This window comes from Phasianus colchicus, chromosome 1 (genome assembly GCF_987193195.1).
Source record: "Phasianus colchicus chromosome 1, bPhaCol1.hap1.1, whole genome shotgun sequence".
Classification (NCBI taxonomy): Eukaryota; Metazoa; Chordata; class Aves; order Galliformes; family Phasianidae; genus Phasianus; species Phasianus colchicus.
This window is the reverse complement of record NC_143436.1, coordinates 2,915,327-2,934,448: the sequence shown is the minus strand read 5'-3', so window position 1 is coordinate 2,934,448 and position 19,122 is coordinate 2,915,327. Positions and strand designations below refer to the sequence as shown.

General features: G+C 41.5%; 1 protein-coding gene and 1 long non-coding RNA gene across 6 annotated transcripts in view; one reads left to right on the top strand and one right to left on the bottom strand.

Moving 5' to 3' along the window:
* CHCHD3 (coiled-coil-helix-coiled-coil-helix domain containing 3) overlaps positions 1 to 18,757 on the bottom strand; it is a 260,893-nt gene extending 242,136 nt beyond the window's left edge. The window contains exons 1-2 of one of the 2 annotated variants that reach the window (XM_090134009.1): positions 18,581 to 18,757; positions 15,523 to 15,607 (exon numbers count right to left, since the gene is read on the bottom strand). In XM_090134009.1, coding sequence (XP_089990135.1) covers positions 15,523 to 15,607; positions 18,581 to 18,661 — 166 coding nt within the window. In that variant the 5' untranslated portion in view covers positions 18,662 to 18,757. The remainder of the gene's footprint in view (positions 1 to 15,522; positions 15,608 to 18,580) is intronic. The other variant, XM_090134014.1, reaches the window with a different exon arrangement.
* A 101-nt stretch (positions 18,758 to 18,858) lies between these two features.
* Positions 18,859 to 19,122, top strand: part of LOC149919332 (uncharacterized) — a 34,006-nt gene continuing 33,742 nt past the window's right edge. For all 4 annotated transcript variants that reach the window (XR_016463442.1, XR_016463441.1, XR_016463440.1 and 1 more), the window contains exon 1: positions 18,859 to 19,085. This is a non-coding gene — a long non-coding RNA (uncharacterized LOC149919332). The remainder of the gene's footprint in view (positions 19,086 to 19,122) is intronic.

The following is a 19,122-nucleotide window of genomic DNA, read 5'->3' as shown; positions in this document are numbered from 1 at the left end:
CGCAATAAAACCGGTTCCAAAGGACTGTCCCATACCAACACCATCACTCATTGGTACCTGTGCCCATTACTAACTTGTAACTACTCTGTTACTTAAAGCCAACATCAGACAAAGAAAATTTAAGAAATCCTCTTTTTATTTTATCAGGAGCAGAGCAGCTGCTTATTTGTCCCATCCCACAGCTGTTTTCGAAGATCGGCATTTTTCTGCACCCAGCTCCTTCCAGATACCAAATTTCAGATGTGTGCAACAGCCAGCCATCAGGAAGCACACAAAGTGCAGTATCAGATCCCAAAACCTCACGTGGCACATTCACTGACCTAAAGAATCTCCCCCTTCCCATTTACCCAAGCTCTCCCAAATTCCCAAGCTCACTGATGTGTGGGCTTTCTGCAGCCTGCCAACACTCCAGGACTTCCCTGGCTCTGCCATTCGATGAGCATCAGGAAGCCTCCATGCCTCATAGCGCTCCAAGTTTTTTCCAGACAGGGGCAGACATCAGAGAACACTGCAGTTACCCTACCATTCTCAGCTAAGGAAAGGGACTAGAGAAGAAATCCAGCAAGGCAAAAGACAAAAGATGACAATGGGAAAAAGCAATTTTAAAGCACTGACAAGGTGAAAGAGAAGAGGTACGGAATTCAGGGAGGGCAAGCTACAATTAAACCAGCAAAAACTATAATGATGGGAAAAGACTATTTGTGAGGTACGAGTGTTTGTGGTGAGAAGCATTCATTGTAAATACTGCGTTGCAGATCAGCATCACTCAGCAAGAAACTTGGCTCAACTTTTTCGTTTTGAGGAAATTCCTAGGAGCACAACAAAAGCCTTAATGGTCAAAATATAGTAAGGTAGAACATGGAAACAGCAGTGGTTATTTTGCAAAGCTGTTCAACAGTATGAAGACAGTCTATAATGCTGATCAATAATCTTATCCTGAAACATTGTGGTTGTACCATTTGTCACCAAATGACTTCTAAAGCATGAGGAATTTATTTACATGCTTTCAGAGAATTTAGAAAATCCCTCTGAGAAGTTTGGATAAAACTGGTTTACAGCTTTGAAGATTATTGTGGGAAAGAGAGGAGATAAAACCAAGTTATATGAAAGGCCTTAAAGCAATCACAGGCCAGGAAGGAGGGAGGGAACACGCAGAGAAAGGAGGTTGTTACCTCTAAAGGTTAATGAAAGGATAAAGAGGAAAAAAGAAAGTGTTTTGCCCAAAGATAACACTCATCAATACACCTGCTGATCCTGTTAACGTGATTTCTCAGTGGCTGGAGTTGTGTACAAATATCAAGCAAGATGCCAAACTTCTATCTTGCACATTTAAAGCAAATTAACAACTTATCACTAAGTTCTAAAGAGTATAAAATAAAAATCCAGTAAAAGCCAGTATTCAGAAAAAAATATATAACCACATCAAATCATAATTTTAACCAATGAGACGGGCAATGAATCTGTGTACAAAGTCTGAAAGCAATCACTTCACTTAAAATTAGATACAAAGGGAAGCCTGCAGTGATAAATAAGTGGATCTTTAACTGTGAGAGCTGTTGCGGTGCTCTCACACCTAATCTCCAATTGATTCATTCAAGTTACAATAACAGACTGATAACATTGATGTTTTGTCTCAGTGCAGAGAAAACTAATTTCAGAGTTTGTTTATTCAGCTCAGATGAAAACTACAGAGCACTCAGTCTCATCACCTGCATGGTGAGACTAGAATCAGATGACAACCAGAATATACAAAGGAACTAAATCCATACCTAAAATATAAGAACATTTAATCAGCATTTGTTAGCAGGTCTTGTCAATCAGAATCGCTGACTTACAGAGGGAAGAACTCAAATCACTTTGGCTATGGAGGGTGTTAAGGTTGTACACAGGAGCAATGATTCATATCTGTTGAGGAAAATGGAAGACAACTACAAAACACTGTAATGTGTCTTATAAAGTCAGTTTTGCTGAAGCCAATATATTTATCATCAAGTGCCACAAAATTGTTAATCTTCAAGTATGGGAGCTAAATAGTCTCAATCCAGCATTTAGCCCCATATTGTTGCTTGTAATAATAAATGAAAACTATATACAAAACTGTGACACTTGCAATCATTTCTGAACACTGAAAATAGTCACAAATGAAAAAAAAATAAAAAAATCATAGAATGGTTTGGGTTGGAAGAGTCCTTTCAGATCATCTAGTTCCAACCCTTGCCATAGAGGCAGGGATGCCTCCCACCAGACCAGGCTGTTCACAGCTCCATGCAGCCTGGCTTTCAATGCTTCCAGGGAAGGAGCATCCACAGCCTTGCTGGGCAACCTGTTCCAGTGTCTCACCACCCTCACAGTAAAGCATTACCTTCCTAGTATCTAGCCTACCTCCTACTCTCTTCCAGCTTAAAGCCATTTCTCCTCATCCTGTCATTACATACCCTTATTAAAAATCCCTCCCCAGCTTTTCTGTAGGCCTCCTTCAGATACTGGAAGACCACAATGAAATGTTTTAAGTCGTTGCAATTATAATCTACTTGTTATTAAAAATGTGTGTGTTAATGAGATACATTAACAAAAACAACTTTCCAAAATGACTGATCTTTAAATTGATGTACCACCCCTCCCCACTGACAGCTTTTTAATGGTGCTGTTTGTCCTAACAAAAAAAGAATAGTTTGATTGTCAGCAAAGATGCTTCCCATTAATTTAAGAATTCATGAGGTTCATTTTTTCCTTCCATTAAAACATTCTGCCCCCTCTTCTTCAAATGACAGTGCAGATTAAAAGTAAACTGGGTGTAGCCATAATAGGCAATTGGTCAAAACTTAGTTGACAGAGACATGAGGCATCATCCAGTGCTCCTTCTCCAAAAAATCAGATTCCTTAGATGTCTGATTGAAGTCACCCTTAAATAATAATCACCGCCTTCCTAATTCTCTCAGCCGATTTCTGCACATATTGCTTTTCCTATTTAGATTGCAGAACACTCAGTGCCATCTCTGCCTGTTGAGAAGTGTCACTTAGTATCATCAAGGATAATTGAGTCCTCCTTTCCCTTAAATAAAGCAATCCCTTCTCGCACACGCAAAAGAAAAGAAATAATTAAAAAATCATCACAGATGAACAATTCATGTATGTTCTTTCTGTACAGAGCTCTTGAGAGCAAGGAGAAATAGAAGACTTTCACAGAATGAGATGAACCCCAATGCTTCATCCATACTAAATGGCTACCTTAGACTTGATGCTTACTTTACAGGTGACATCAAACACTTATAAAGCTAAAAATGAGAATCCAATTAATTGGTTTTATGAAACACTGACGTTTAATAGAACAAATACACAGATGTTAGAACAGATACATAATAAATCTTGAGGGCAAAGGGAAGAAAGAAAAGAAGGCTGCAGGGTGACTTCATCGCAGCCTTCTAGGACCTAAAGGGAGCCTATAAATAGGAGGGTAGATAACAGCAGGACAAAGGGAAATGAAGTGGAAGGACGGAAGATTTAGGCTGGATATCAGGGGGAAGTTCTTTACAGAGAGAGTGGTGAGGTGCTGGAACAGCTGCCCAGAGAGGTTGTGGATGCCCTGTCCATCCCTGGAGGTGTTCAAGTCCATGTTGGATGGGGCCCTGGGCAGCCTGGTCTGTATTAAATGGAGAGGTTTGTGGCCCTGCATGTGGGAGAGGAGTTGAAGCTTCACGATCTTTGAGGTCCCTTCCAATCCAAGCCATTCTATGACTCTACCATGAAAGAATTTCCTTTATCTGTTTTCTAGTTTTAAAACAACAGGTAACAATACCTGAAAACTGAAATTTCCAGTCTGGTGTTCCTCAGAACTTCAGGAATATATCTGAACACGAGCTCAAGGAATTCAGTATACATGCAAACATGCAGAAGTCTCAGGAAAAAATGAAACTGTAGCAGTAAATGAAACTGCCGACAGCTCCCCTGAGGTAGGAGAAATGTCTCTAAGTGGTTACCTCCTGTTTAACTAAAAAAACAAGTAGTAGAAAGCTTTCAGGAAAAAAAAAAGCACTATACAATATACTTAACTTGTCTGATCTGACAAGTGATGAAGAGGTTTAGTAACACTTGGTTGCAGCTGGAAGATGAAAGAATAAAACAAAGCTTCTCTTTTCATCTTAATGTGATAAACCATACCTCTAAAGTATTCTTTAATATCACGCCGAAAATTGCCTGTATATAAAGCATGATAGAAAGAAAAGTAGCATAATCTATTAAAACCACCAAGTCTTATTATTTACACAGGATAAGGAGACCTCTGAGTAACATAACACCTAACAAGTAGCATTTTTAAATAAGGAAAGAAAAAATGCATTCAGAACCCACTCTCCCTTCATGTGATTTAAAATGATTTCTTGCCAGTTCATCAAAGACTTGGTTTAGAAATATTCTGAAGCATTCTTCCCCTATTACAACTCCCCACTTATTTTCATTTTATTGACAACTGTAGTCAGTGGAGAGTTGGGCAAGAATATATTTTACTAAAAAACTGGAGAGGATGCTACATAGCAAAATGACAATTCCTTGACATAGAGCTATCAGGACAAATACTGGTAAAAGCAAAGTATTCTAATTTATTTCTCAACTTTACTCCATTAAGGCTATCAATGTTTTTGATTTTATTCTTTAAGATAGCAAAACTATTCAAGCTGCTCCAAATGACTTTTACTCTAACAATCCTTTCAATTACATACCCTTTTATCTCAGCCAGCTATCTGGCTTCCGACCTCTAATCCCACGAAAGGTCTCTGAAGGACAAAGGAGAAATAGCTGGGTTTTGTTCTGGTGCCTCGACACAGCACGGACTGAAGAAGTCAAAGCCAGAAAATAAATTGTTCAGAGCTCTTCTTGTCTGGGTAATCTCCAGCACATTCAACTCTCAGTATGAACCGAGAATTTCAGCACGTGTGAACTGTGATTTCTGTCTCTTCCCCAAGACTGCCTTATAAACATATGATGGATTCTGGCAGCACTTTCCCCAAGTTCAGCCTAAGACTCTGTTCAAAAGTCTAAATCTTTGTCAGGAGTTCACTCCCAAACAATTCAGTGCTCAGCACAAGTAAAAGCACCAATTCCATGCGTAAGTGCATAACCATTTAGACCCTAAAATTCATTACTGCATGCCATTTTGTACACGTTTCACAGAGCCTTTGCTATCTCTTTTTCCCAGGTTGGGTCTTTTCCTATATTTTTGAGATAGTTTCACTGTTTTTCTTAATCCAGCTTGTTGCAGCACTAGAAATTAATATGAGATTCAAAACACAAAAAAAAAAAAAAAAAAAAAAAATCACAAAAATCAGCTGCTTGTTATAGAATCACAGAATGGCCTGGGTTGAAAATGATCATCTGGTTTCAACCCCCTGCTATATGCAGGGTCGCCAACCACCAGACCAGGCTGCCCAGAGCCACATCCAGCCTGGCCCTGAATGCCTCCAGGAATTTCCCCCCTAAATACTAGAAAACTGTGTTGTAGCACACACAGATCTTGTGCTTTTAACATTAAAAATCAGACAGTTCCAACTTAGAAGCCATTTCTAAGCAAATTCTTTATTCTCTGGCTATTCTTTTTACACTACCTATGACAAAATTGCTTTATGCGTGCACTGCACAACTCCTCAAAAAGATTTTTTGGAGCAAATGCCCACACTCTCTAAGCCCTAATAGAGCACATGCAGCCTTAAGCAGAATAGCATGAAATTTAATTTTGACAAATCCACTTGAGACCAAAAAAGCACACAGTGTGCAGTACACAAGAATTACCTGTTTCAAAGAATATATGGAAACAAAAAATGACACTTCTAAATGAGTGCCAGTTGAAAGCTAAATTCTGTCTATCCACTAACAGCCACGAACACAGAAAACCATTTTAACAGAAAAAGCTATAAAAGAGGGTGACTGTCGTCAAATGAATTTATCTTGATCTAAAACCTACGTATTTATGCATACAGATAGAACAGGACCTCACACAGACTATTCTCTCTTTAAATTTCATTTGGAATATCAGAAGTTCTTTATCAATTGTAAAACAAGATCCTCTGATTACATCAGATGCCCACCTAATACATGGCAGTATCCATGTGGTAGATCTAATGCAGGTCAGAGTGAGAATGCAAAGGAAGAGAAAAAACAACGCAATGCCATAAGCTCTCAAAAATTCAATTCCTATACTTGCTGAACAGTTGAAAGCTTCAGAATTGGCTTTTTTAGCTCCTTTTACAACACTGAACAACAACAAGCAAAGCAAGAGCAGAAGGAGAAAAGTAGAGGGAGCGATTATTTCAATTCCAGCCTTAAACGCCTCCCACACATGGACCACTTTTTCATAGAAAGTTCAACGTGATCATTACATTACAATGAGACAAAGGAAAAGAGAGAGATAGAGAGACATCTTCTGCACATGGCCCTTCCAATTGCAAAATCGTACAAGTCAAATTAGCACCATGCCAAACTCTGGGATAACAATAATGCAAATGCCATTCTTGGACCATATTTAAGTGTACGTATATCACACAGTCCACTTCAGAGGTGAATAAAGTTTTTCAGGGGCTAAGTAGGTTTTTTGGGTTTTGTTATTAAGAATTTAACAGTAAGTGGTGTATTTTGGTTAAACAAAAAACAGTGACTCCTCCCTTGAATAGCATATTACTTTATTAGGGATAAAAATCTAGCCTATGAAAACTTAAGGATTATTTCAAGATCGTTATTATGAGCAGCAACACAAACTACCTCACAGAAAACAATCCAAACCATTTTCTGGACTATTACACAGTGGACTAAGTGTACTTCTGAGAAATTACTGTCAAAATTAATACCTGGAAAGGTAAGGACTGTTGTGCTGAATGTAGCAATTATAACATCTCTGGCACTCAATGATACCATTCCAAGAATTTCCACATAATAGTTTCAAATGCAAACCTAAATCATCCCAGCTTTTCCCTTAACTGATGGCGTAATCCCCAGAATTGAAATGCACAAGACTTGGTGCTCTCCCCACATCTCAGGCTGCTCAAGCCATCTCCACACTCTCCAGTTCCAGCAAAAGCATCTTTGTACTCATTCCCTCCCACTGTCATTTGCACTGAAAACACCAGTGGTGAAGTTGCTAAAGAAGCTGCTTCAGAGAAAGAAACCCTTAAGTTTGACATGATTTGAAGCTGCTTCAAAAGCTGGACCATAGCTTTAAAATACATATTTGTTTGAGAAGTTTCAAGAGCTCCTGCTTCTGGTCACTTAAGATAACTGTTGCAGTCCAGAATTCTGAGTACTCAAAACTCAATTAAAGTGGGCAGCCCAAAGGCACAGTTGTGATCATAGAATCACAGAATCGTAGGGGTTGGAAGGGACCTCCAGAGATCATCGAGTCCAACCCCCCTGCCAAAGCAGGTTCCCTACACCAGGTCACACAAGTAGGCATCCAGGCAGGTCTTGAATATCTCCAGAGAAGGAGACTCCACCACCTCCCTGGGCAGCCTGTTCCAGTGCTCCGTCACCTCACCGTAAAGAAGTTCTTGCGCACATTGGTGCGGAACTTCCTATGCTCCAGCTTCTGGCCGTTTCCCCTTGTCCTGTCTCCGCACACTGCTGAAAACAGTCTGGCCTCGCCACTTTGCCCCCCACACCTCAGATATTTATAGACCTGGATCAGGTCCCCTCTCAGTCTTCTCTTCTCAAGGCTAAACAGACCCAGTTCACTTAGCCTTTCTTCATAGGGGAGATGCTCCAGGCCCTTCACCATCTTTGTGGCTCTCCGCTGGACTCTTTCCAAGAGATCCCTGTCTTTTTTGTACTGAGGAGCCCAGAACTGGACACAGTACTCCAGATGAGGCCTTACCAGGGCAGAGTAGAGGGGGAGGATCACCTCCCTCCACCTGCTGGCCACGCTCCTTTTAATGCACCCCAGAATGCCATTGGCCTTTTTGGCCACAAGGGCACACTGCTGGCTCATGGCCAACCTGTCGTCCACCAGGACACCCAGGTCCCTCTCCGCAGAGCTCCTCTCCAGCAGCTCATCCCCCAACCTGTACCAGTGCATGCAATTATTCCTCCCTAGGTGCAAGACTCTACACTTGCTTTTGTTAAACCTCATCTGGTTTCTTACTGCCCAGCTCTCCAGCCTGTCCAGGTCTTGCTGAATGGCAGCACAGCCTTCGGGCGTGTCAGCCAATCCTCCCAACTTCGTATCATCAGCAAACTTGCTGAGGGTGGCCACTATCCCCTCATCAAGGTCATTGATGAAGATGTTGAACAGGACCGGACCCAGCACCGACCCCTGGGGAACACTGCTGGTTACAGGTCTCCAACCAGACTCTGCACCGCCAATGACAACCCTCTGTGCTCTGCCAGTCAGCCAGTTCTCAACCCACCTCACTGTCCACTCATCTATCCCGCACTTCCTCAGCTTCGTTATAAGGATGTCGTGGGAGACAGTGTCAAATGCCTTGCTGAAATCAAGGTAGACTACATCCACTGCTCTCCCCCCATCCACCCAGCCAGTGACAACTTCATAGAAGGCTACCAGGTTGGTAATGATATCTTGAAGACAGTATTTCAGTGAAGAATCAGAACTTGTTTGAATTTGGCAAACATTGGGCACGTAGAGCAAGAGAGTATTCCCAGTACCACAGAATAATAGCGTCATTATGGTTGGTAAAGAACTCATCTGGTCCAACCATCCACTTACCACCAATACTGCCCACTAAACGATATAAACTTTCAGTGCCACACTGACCCTCTTTTTTGAACACTTCCAGGGACGGTGACTCCACCACTTCCCTGGGCAGCTGTTTCAATGCCTGTTTCAATCCCTGCTTCAATCCCTAATCACTATATCTGAGAAGAAATTTTGCTTAATAACCCTGTGGATCCCTGGATCCTCACTATGACCCTTATAGATGAGCATCACATTAACAAGTCTGTACATACAGACTCTTGCATTCTCACTATAAGAAACCAGCAAGGCTCTAGGCACTGCTCCCATACAGCTGAGTAACTTTTTCACATTCAACAAGGCCAGTCTTTTAAACAGTTAAATGCGGACTTTTCCCTGCTCTCTAACATTCTCATTACATCTACCCAACTCTTCACATCATTTCTGAAGCTAATACTGTACTTTCAGGACCCAGAGTGAACTAAGCTCTTCCACAGCTTTCATCTTCCAATTACTATGGGTGAAACAAAACCAGAAGTACGGGTTGCATTAGTTATCGTTTATCCTTCTAATTTAAGAACTATTTTACAAGGACGTACCCAGCCATCTGAAAGCATTCGCAGAACACCTTGTATGTCACACAGACAGTGAGAACTTAAATTTATGCAATACTTACTTCATCTCCCATGCATAATTCTACATTCCCTATACTCCTGCAATCCAGTGACATGAACGTCAGGCTCAGCTAAAGATTTGCTGTTAGAGTGACAGCACTAAAAGGTAGGCATCTTTAGCAGTCGAGTGAGTTACAAGACGTTTCACCTTTTGATAATAAAATACTTCCATCAATAGTGAACCTTTAACCCAAAGAATATCAATATACATCACTGAAAATAATGTTATCTCCAAGAAACTCAGTGACAACTAAGTGGCAATATAACGAGCCATATGAGAGCATGAGTGAACACTACAGCATCACGTCCAAGAACACCCAAGACACTTTGCTCAGCTTTAAATCAAGCACCAAAAAAATTACATACCCTGAGCAGACAATAGCCTGGGAGTGAGAAGCAATGATGATCAGATGAAGCTGTGGTTTATACCACTTCTCTCATAAGGGGCAGCAGGATGTGCCTTAATGCCTGCAGAATGTTTTCTGAAATATCACAGAATTGTATATTCTTATTATATATTCTTGTCACAATAGAATGATGAGAGGCTTCTGGGATTTTGGGGCTTCAGAAGCTCTCACAAACCACTCTAAACTTGGTGAAAAAAGACAAGAAAAGTCAGAGAGAAATCAGTGCAAAACCACAAATGTGTTGGTTTGTATAAGATCCAAATCTGGGCCATCCAGGCTACTCGTGGTGGTCCATAGGTTAGCTCAGTTTGTTGCCTGGGGATTCCTACCCAATTGATTTTACATCTAAAACCTGCTAAAGAATACCCAGAGCTGCAGATAGAGCAGGGCAGGGTAAGTAATAGCAAATGGAGAGACCAGGCTTTCTTGGTTACTGCTAAAGAAAGAATTAATGCCAGAGGCTGAAAAAGAGAATTAGAGATGTACAGGTATCCCATAGCAAGACAAACAACAAGGCATCAAAAATATCTTGTTTTTCTTCCTAAAGTTGTTTTTTTTTTTTTTCTTTCCTAGAAATAAGAGTCAATATTACACAATAACATCACAGAAATGTCAATTTACTTAATCTTCAATTTATGTGGAGAAAAAGTGTTATTGCAACAAAAAAATAGATGAAAATAGCAAATACATTGAAGGGCACAGAACTAAGGATTTATTTGCAGAAGATTCTTGCTTAACTAGCATAAATTTAGCAAAATTCTGTAAACCTCCAGATATACACAAAACATGTAAATATGAAACAACTCAAAGTCACAAGCAACACAGCACAGCCTCCTAAAATATTTGTCATCAGAAAACCCTGTTTTATTTTCTTCATCCAGCATCCGACTCTCCAGAAACACTATCAGCAGAAGTAATGAGAACATATATGCTCTATATGTCATTCTTAAGTGCTGAAATAAGATTTTCCTAAATACTGGACCAAGAATAAGGGCAACAACTCCAGTGTAAAACCTCTCAGCTATGTTCTCCTAGAACTGCACACTCTACCAGCCCAGGTGACTGTAACTGTTTCCACTTGCATTATAAAGAATAAATTTGTTAGGCGCAGCCAAGCATTTTATTTTCACACTCTACACCCAAATTATAGGATTACAAAAAGCCTAGGAAGTAATTCTGTCAAATGCACTGCTCAAAGCAGAGTCAGCCCTGAGATCAGATCAGGTTGCTCAGGAGTTTTTATCACCTGTACCTTGAAAACCTCCAACGATGAAGGCTGCACAGCCTCAACTGGGAGGCTTTTTCCAGTGCTTGACCAGCATCATCATGACATAGTTTTTCCTTATTTCCAGTCTGAATCTCTCCTGCTTTCCCATCCACTATCTCTTAGTCTCATACAATGCATCACCATAAAATACCTGTTGCCACCATTTCAATAAGCTCTGGGAAGGATGCTATTATGTCTCCAGAAATCTTACTTTTCTGCAAGCTGAAGAAGCCAAGCTTCCTCTCATCATAGGGAAGACACTTCAGCAGCTGACCATTGCTGACCTCAAGCCAGCTGATCAATGCCTTGTACTGATGGGTCTAAAATTGGACACAGTAATCCAGAGGTGATCAGAAAACTGCTGAACAGAAGAGGAAAATCCCTTCTTTTGCTGTGCTAATTTGCTCCCATTTGTACAGCCCAGAAATGCTGTTAGCTAACTGCCTCCTGGACACAGAGCTGACTCATATGCAGTACGCTGCCTTCCAGCATCCAGTTCCTTTTCAGCAGAGCTGCTCCCTAGAGGGCATCCCCAGCCTGCACTGTAGCAATTGATTGCTTCTTACCTGGTGCAGGACTTTGCATTTATCCTTGTTACATTTCATCAGGCTCCTGTTGGCTCACTCCTCCAGCCTACCCAGGTTTCTCTGGATGGTAGCCCTGCCCTTGAGCATATTGACAGTGTCAATCTAACTGGAGTCACCTGCATTAAGGAACATGCACTCCACCTTTATACACGTTCTGGAAGATCAGATCTGTTATACGAGACAAACTCCAGCAGTAGATCATTTGTTACCAGCCTCCAGGCAGGAGAAACCCCTTAACCACAACCTGTTGACCCTGACCAAAGGGTTTTAATCCAGCTTGTCTTTTGGCCATCCAAATTCTAACATCCTAGTATGGATGCAGTAATATTGTAAGAGCATTGGAAGTCTTGTCAAGGTTGAAGTAAGTGACACTTACTGTCCTTACCTCATAGAAAGATCCCATCTTTTTGTAGTCAATCTCTGCTTCTATCTCCTGCCAAAGCTCCTCCTGAGCCTTGTCATGAGTTCCCCATTTAATGAGTCCACTCTCAGGATAGATCTGTTCATTCCCTTGAGTATGAGGATGGACTGCTCTTGCGCTAGGAAGAGGTTGCCCTTAAAGATCTGACAGCTTTCCTGAGCTTGTTTCTCAGAGCTGCCTCCCATGGGATCCTACTAACAAGCTTGAGGAAGCTTAAGTTTGCTCTACTAAAGTTTAGTTCAATTTCAGTTGCATCTTCAACTAGAACCTAATTCTTCAAACACACATTCCTGCCCATCTCAGCAATACTTTGGTGTGTTTCTGATTGAACTGAGATACCATGGGCTCCAGAAACTTCACCAAAATTTACGGACACCAACACAACAGAGCACACAATGAAAAGATGTCATTCCACACAAATGAACAAGGTTGTGAAATACATTTTTCTCCATAGGAAGCATTCTAAATCTAAACCAACTCCTGAAGAGGCACCAGCAGTACCAGCCTTATTTCACACCATCACAACACACAGCACTGTGTGGCACAGGTCCTTTACTGTCTTTTCGTAAGGACAGTATGGTAACTACAGCAAACACATAGTTAAAAATAAATAAACTACACTGTGGATGCGGAGGATTGTTTTACTTCTGTAATAACAACAACAAAAAAGCTGAGATGCAGAAACTTGATAATTTAATCACTTTTTTTTTTTTAACTCACTCATAATAGACTACTAGCTTTCTAGATATCCACTATACTAAAATGAATTAAACCATTCCCTTTGTCTGTTCCAACTGAAGCTTTAGGTATAATGAATCCTCAAAAAAAAAAAAAAAGCTCTCTCATCTGACCAAATTACTTTTCATCAATATTGCTTTAGGAATTACATACATACTTTAAAGATTTTACTCTTGTTAAATATTTTAGTGCATTCAATATTACTCAACAGTCATAAAACGATCCAAGCAAGCAAGGATGTTTTAAGACGCAGTATTTAGATGTCAGGTTTCATTGTAAATGTATGCAATTTCATTTTCCAACCCGAAACTGAAGTCAATAAATACATCACATACGAGTAAGCAGCAAGATACTCACTTTTATACGTAATCCACTCAATTATTCCTCAACCAAAAGCTATCAAAGATTTGAGTTAAGGATTGTTTCTATTGTCAACATAAATTAGAAAACTCTAGAGGAAGAAACAAGTGTCGTTTATCTAGAATACACCATGATATAAATGTAGGCTAAGAAACTGCCAAGTTCTGAAATCGGCCAGCTGGGAATCGAGCAGCCAGAACCAGCCTTCAAACAACACCACTCTTTAAAAATTCTCTTCGGAAGCTGTGAGTGATCCACCCAGATGGAAAAACAAGTCACTCTAACCAGATTCATACGCAGGAGGAGCCGTGGGAGACACACCTCATCAGCAGCACAAGAGGGCTTAATGAAGAAAGCAACACCAAGCACAGCTGCATCACAGCAGAAGGAAGATCTCCAGATTTGGGATCTAGCCCCCAAAGCCAGAGTAGTTCAATACTAAGTCATCAGAGCACTGGCTTTGATAGGAGTGTCCTTCTTGCAATGACAACCTTATCAAACAAGTGCAGCCCCTGACAAGTTAAGACGTAGTTCCAAAATAAATAGCTTGACTGTTCTTACAGCATCAAAGAAACTCAATAGTTTGTAATACTTCATCAAAAATCATTCAGTGACAGAGGAATAGATGGTATGGCAACATGTACTTAAGTATAATTTAATCTTCTTAAATACAAATCATTTGAGCAACAGAGGTATAACCTTGATTATCCTGTGTAAATACAAGCACTTCACCTCAATTACTAGCTCTTAAAGCAAAAATACAAGTAACATCTCCCAAGCTTGCAAAGGATTGAGAGATTCATTAAGCCTTTCAGTGAAGAAAGAAAAAGAAAAAACGATTTCCAACACACAAAAAGAAGACGACCAAACTATGTGCAAACTGTGAATTAGTAAAGAATTTCTGAGGCATTCCAGCCTTCTTCTCTGCAATCACATCCCAAAAACCTCATTTTCCTGTTCTCAAGGCTACTTCCATAATTCCATTTAAGGATGAAAAGCAACAGGTATCACAACGTAAGCATTTAGGATGCACAAATATTATTATTTCACATAAATCATTTTCTTAAAATAAATTCTTCACCACAGTAAAGCACATTAACATCATCATGTGGATGCTATTCAAACAAGTGAAGATGGAACAACCCGGCAGTTCAGACACAAAACTACAGCCCTATTCCATCTAAACCTTACTTAGGCAAGCTCCAAATTCCAAGTAATTTTATTGAGCAATCTGCATTTCAGCAGCCAGGTGACAACTTGAGGCTTTTTCAACACTGATATTTTATCAGTCTTCAATATGTCACACTTCCACCACTTAAAAAGGTGAAAAATAACCTCTAGAGCAGCAACATTTGGGAGCATCATTATAAATAAAACATTCTGGGGGTAGGTTCACCTGAAGCCCACAGACTCTGGCACCTGAACTCTTCACTGTGGTATTCCTAGAGGGCAGTTTGTCTCATCCTGAAGTAGACTTTTCAAATAAAATACATGAATTGTCTCCCCAAAATACATTTTTCTTTCTGTTGACTATAGAAGGAACCCAGCTATGATAAAGCCACCTCTACTCCACAAATATCTTCAGTTAAGCAAAAGGAAACCAACTTCTATGCTCAAGCTGAATTAAACATGACGCTAATTCAAGTCTTGCTGCAAGGTCCACCTCTTCTTATCAGGAGGTAGGATTTGGGGGTTTTGCTTTGTGAATAACAAGGCAGAAGGCCCCTTAGGAATACTAATATCATGAATATTTCTGAAGAACTGGTAAGAAGCCTTCCTTGAACCTTGAAGATTCCAAATAGTCAACATAAATCACAAGCTCCAATTCTCTGCCACTCATTTTCATGTTCACTGTGCTGAACTATTTTAAATTAGACTACATGCAACTGAACAGACCTCAGTAATGAAATAAAAATGTTAGAAAAGCCATCATTTTCAGACAGCAATCTGTACAAACTGCACACAACTCATTTTCACTCTTCCACAATAGGGGAATAACATATCATTCTTTTATCATTTGCTTAAGTGTATTTCAACTGCAACTGCTATGAGGAAAACTCAATGTTGATTAAATGCACAAGAATTTTCACTTCAGAACTCAATGTATACTTCAGTATATGGTTTTTTATAAATAAAAATAAAGCAGAGCCTTTAAAAACAGATAATAACTTTGAAACCAAGTCTATAGAACAGCTGTGTTTTAAAATTTTATTGTTAGAAGAAACCAAAGAGTAATCTAACTCATCTAAAAACCCATCAACTGCTTCTTTCTTCGAAAGGAAAAATGTTAGATGTCAGATAAAAATCAGATAAATGAAATGGCAACGAGTTCATTACAATAATCTGAATGACACATTCCAATTTTTTTCTTCCACTAAAACACAGAAAATAAATGCATACCTGCACCAGGTGATCGGCGCTGAGACTGCAGTCTTCCACCAGGCGAAGAAGGTTCCTTCATCCGATCAATGACACTATCAGATAGCTGGAAAACAAAACCACCACCCCATCAGTCAGCCTGCATCTCCTCCTTCACCTCCACAACCCCCTGCCCTCACAGATATGAAGTAAAACTTATTAAATAAAATAGGACAGAGCTTCAAAATAAGACACAAGCTGAAATGTTATCAACAGTACAACATAAGTTATTTCAACCATCCTTCCCTTCCTTGGTGGGGTAAGCACCTCTTGTGAATACAAAGAATCAGACTGAACATTTTGCTTCTCACGGAACACAAGAAAGCAGTACAATCAAACACAGGATACACCACCATCCCCTAGCACATCATTACTTCTATTAAATCAGCCTTTTTGCCTTTATCTGCTATTGGATGACGGTCAAACACCACGCTGTGCAGCTGCAGAGCACCTGGCCCAGCAGGAACTTCATTCTAATAGGGCTCCCAGAGCACTGGAGCAACAGTAGTCATAGCAAGGATTGTCACCCACAGAGTTCAGCCTACTGCTGACACATGCATACCCAAAAACACTGCCACAAATTACACAGAATCAAACTGACAGTAAGAGTAGCGCCCAGATCTACTGTACCCCAAGGAAAAACACAAGGGCTGCCCTGGAAGTAATGCCCGTTGGTCCACAATGTCAGAGGTGAATGTTGGTGGTATGGCATAGATGTTGAACCCTCCCACCAATATCCCATTACATTTTATTGCTGTGCAACAGAGGCAGAAGAGAGGCAGTCTGACAAAGTGGTATCTGACACAAAAGTGTGTATGAAGCAAAGAGGTGGAACTGAACTCCTCCATGTGGCAAAAATGGCACCTGCTGACATTCATCAACACTTGCTGAATGTTTATGGAGAACAAACAGGGGATGTGAGCACAGTGATGTGGTGGTTCCTGTCAGCAGCGGCAACAGCAGGTTACTTCGACTGGTGCAGATTTTTTAGTGCACAGCACACAGGCTCTTGCTCATCACTGGCAAAAATGCAGAGCTAATAGTGATGATCACACTGAAAAACGAAGTTTCACAACTGAGAAACTGCTCTATTAAACAGTGTTATTATGCTCTTTGTAACTGTTGTATTCTCCATAGAAATAAAAAGAAGGCATTACTTTTGGAGCAACCTACATCTAACAGAAAAAAAAAATTCATACAAGTTCTTATTTTTCAACTTACAACTTTCCTTGAACACCATGAACACAACTTTGAATACCCTTAAAAACTATTTTTCATTAGAGAGTTCTTTACAGCACTATGTTTCTCACTGGCAGAAACCTGTGTTAGAGAAGTTTTGCTACAATTTGAGCTCTAACATGCAATTGAAGAGGTAAAATTCCTCCATCATAAGATTTCTTGCCTTAATATCAAATCTCTCAGCCAGACTTGACACAATTAGTCTTAAGTATATAAAGAGACCCATTTACAGATACCCCACTGATTAATGAATCTGTATCTCCCTATCACTTGTGATATCATACAGTTTTTGTAGTCAGTATTTCAAGATACAGGATACTTTACAGAAATTTCAATAGGATACTACACAGAAAATTCAACAGCACTTCCTAGTACTGAAGAAACTGGAGCCAACAATACAGCAATAAATGCTCACCACACACAGCAATCAAATAAAAAGAAGTTACGAAGATGATAAACTCTGTTGTAACTTAATGGTGACAGTAATTTAACAGTAATTTAAGTTACTGTCACCTATTTGACCAAGACCATTACATGTCCAGAACAGGGAAATATTAGTATGACAAAAGAAAAAGCAGGAGTTACCACCATCCTTTGTTGTGCAACACTCCTCCCTATCAGCAGGGATAAAAGACACCTTATCATTCCTGCTATGAACTGCAGTATCTTCTGTTGACAAATTTGGCAGTGTCTTATGCCACAAGATGCCACAAACTGGGAAAGAACATGAATGCTTCTGTAGAGTGAACTGAAAACTGGATATACAGAATCATGGAATCACAAAATGGATTGAGTTGAAAGGGATTTCAAGGTTCATCGAGGTCCAACCCCCCTGCTGCAGGCAGGGTTGCCACCTGCCAGATCAGGCTGCCCAGTGCCACATCCAGCCTGACATTAAACATCTCCAGTGATGGGGCATCCACAACTTCCCTAGGGAGCCCGTGCCAACACCTCACCATCTTCTCAGTGAGAAATTCCCCCCTGACATCTAGTCTGAATCTCCCCTCCTTTAGTTTAAAACTATTCCCCTTTTTCCTATCACTATCTACCTACATAAAAAGTTGATTCCCCTCTTGTTCATAAACTCCTTTTAAATACTGGAAGGCTGCAATGAGGCATCCCTGGAGCCTTCTCCAGGCTGAACAAGCCCAGTTCCCTCAGCCTGTCTTCACAGAAAAGGTGCTCCAACCCTCTGATCATTTTCATGTCCTCCTCTGGACCCACTCCAACAGTTCCACACCTTTCCTGTATTGGAGGCCCCAGACCCTGACACAGTTCTCTGAATGAGGCCTCACATGGGCAGAGTAAAGAGTGACAGTCACCTCCCTCGCTGCTGCCACCTCTCTGTTGATGCAACTCAGAATATCGTTGGCCTTCCGGGGTTCGAGAGCACACTGCTGGCTCACACAGCTCGTAAGAGAACGTGGGAACACGAGCAGCTCTGAGACGTGGAAGTCAGAGAAGGCACAAAACAACTTCCTCCAGTCACACACCTCTCTCAGCACCGTGCTGCCTCTGCCCTTGGAGACCAGACCGAGGGGCCAACACAGTCACAGCAAGCTTCTCACCAAAGGAGAAAGTGAAAGCAAGACCTGAGGATAAGGAGTAAGGGGAGGAAACGGGCAAAGCCCGAGAAAGGAACAGGAGGCAGACGCCGGCAGCACAGCGGCACAAAACGGGGAGAAAGACGAGAGAGGCGCAGGGGCAGCGCCGGGCGGGCCAGGCCCCACGTGCCCCTCAGAGAACGGAGAAGAATCTGTCCCAGAGAAGACACCCAGGCCCGGGGGAGCCCCGCTCTCACCCGCACGCCTTTCACCACTGTGATGTTCTCATTCTCGTCCGCCTCGAAGGTGACACGCCGAGTGCTGCCGCTGGCGCCCATCTTCGCCCGGCGCTACCAGGCCGCGGCCAGGGACAGCCCCAAGGAGACTCTCTGTACCCGCTGCCAGCGCGCCCCTCAACAACGCCGCCTCTCATTGGGCCATCTCTCGTTTCACCCCGCCCACCGCGCCTAGAAACCTTATTCCTATTGGCTGCGGGGCCGTAGCCATGGAAACCGCGCACACCCGCCGAAGAGCGGCGAGGCACCCGGAAAGGGTGCGGAAACTTTTTCAGTTAAACTTCCCGAGGGAGGGGGACAGACTACTACTCCCAGGATCCTTAGCGCTGAGAGGCGGGGACGGAGTACGGGGCTCCCGCGCATGGCCCGCTGGGTAGTGTAGTTCTCTCCGGCCCCAGGCTGAAGGAGCTGTGTACGCGGGGAAATGCCGTTCGTCGTGGCCCGATGTGGCTAAACTTCTGTGAGGGTACGTTCTGGATTTGGGGTGTAGTTGTGCGTCTGTC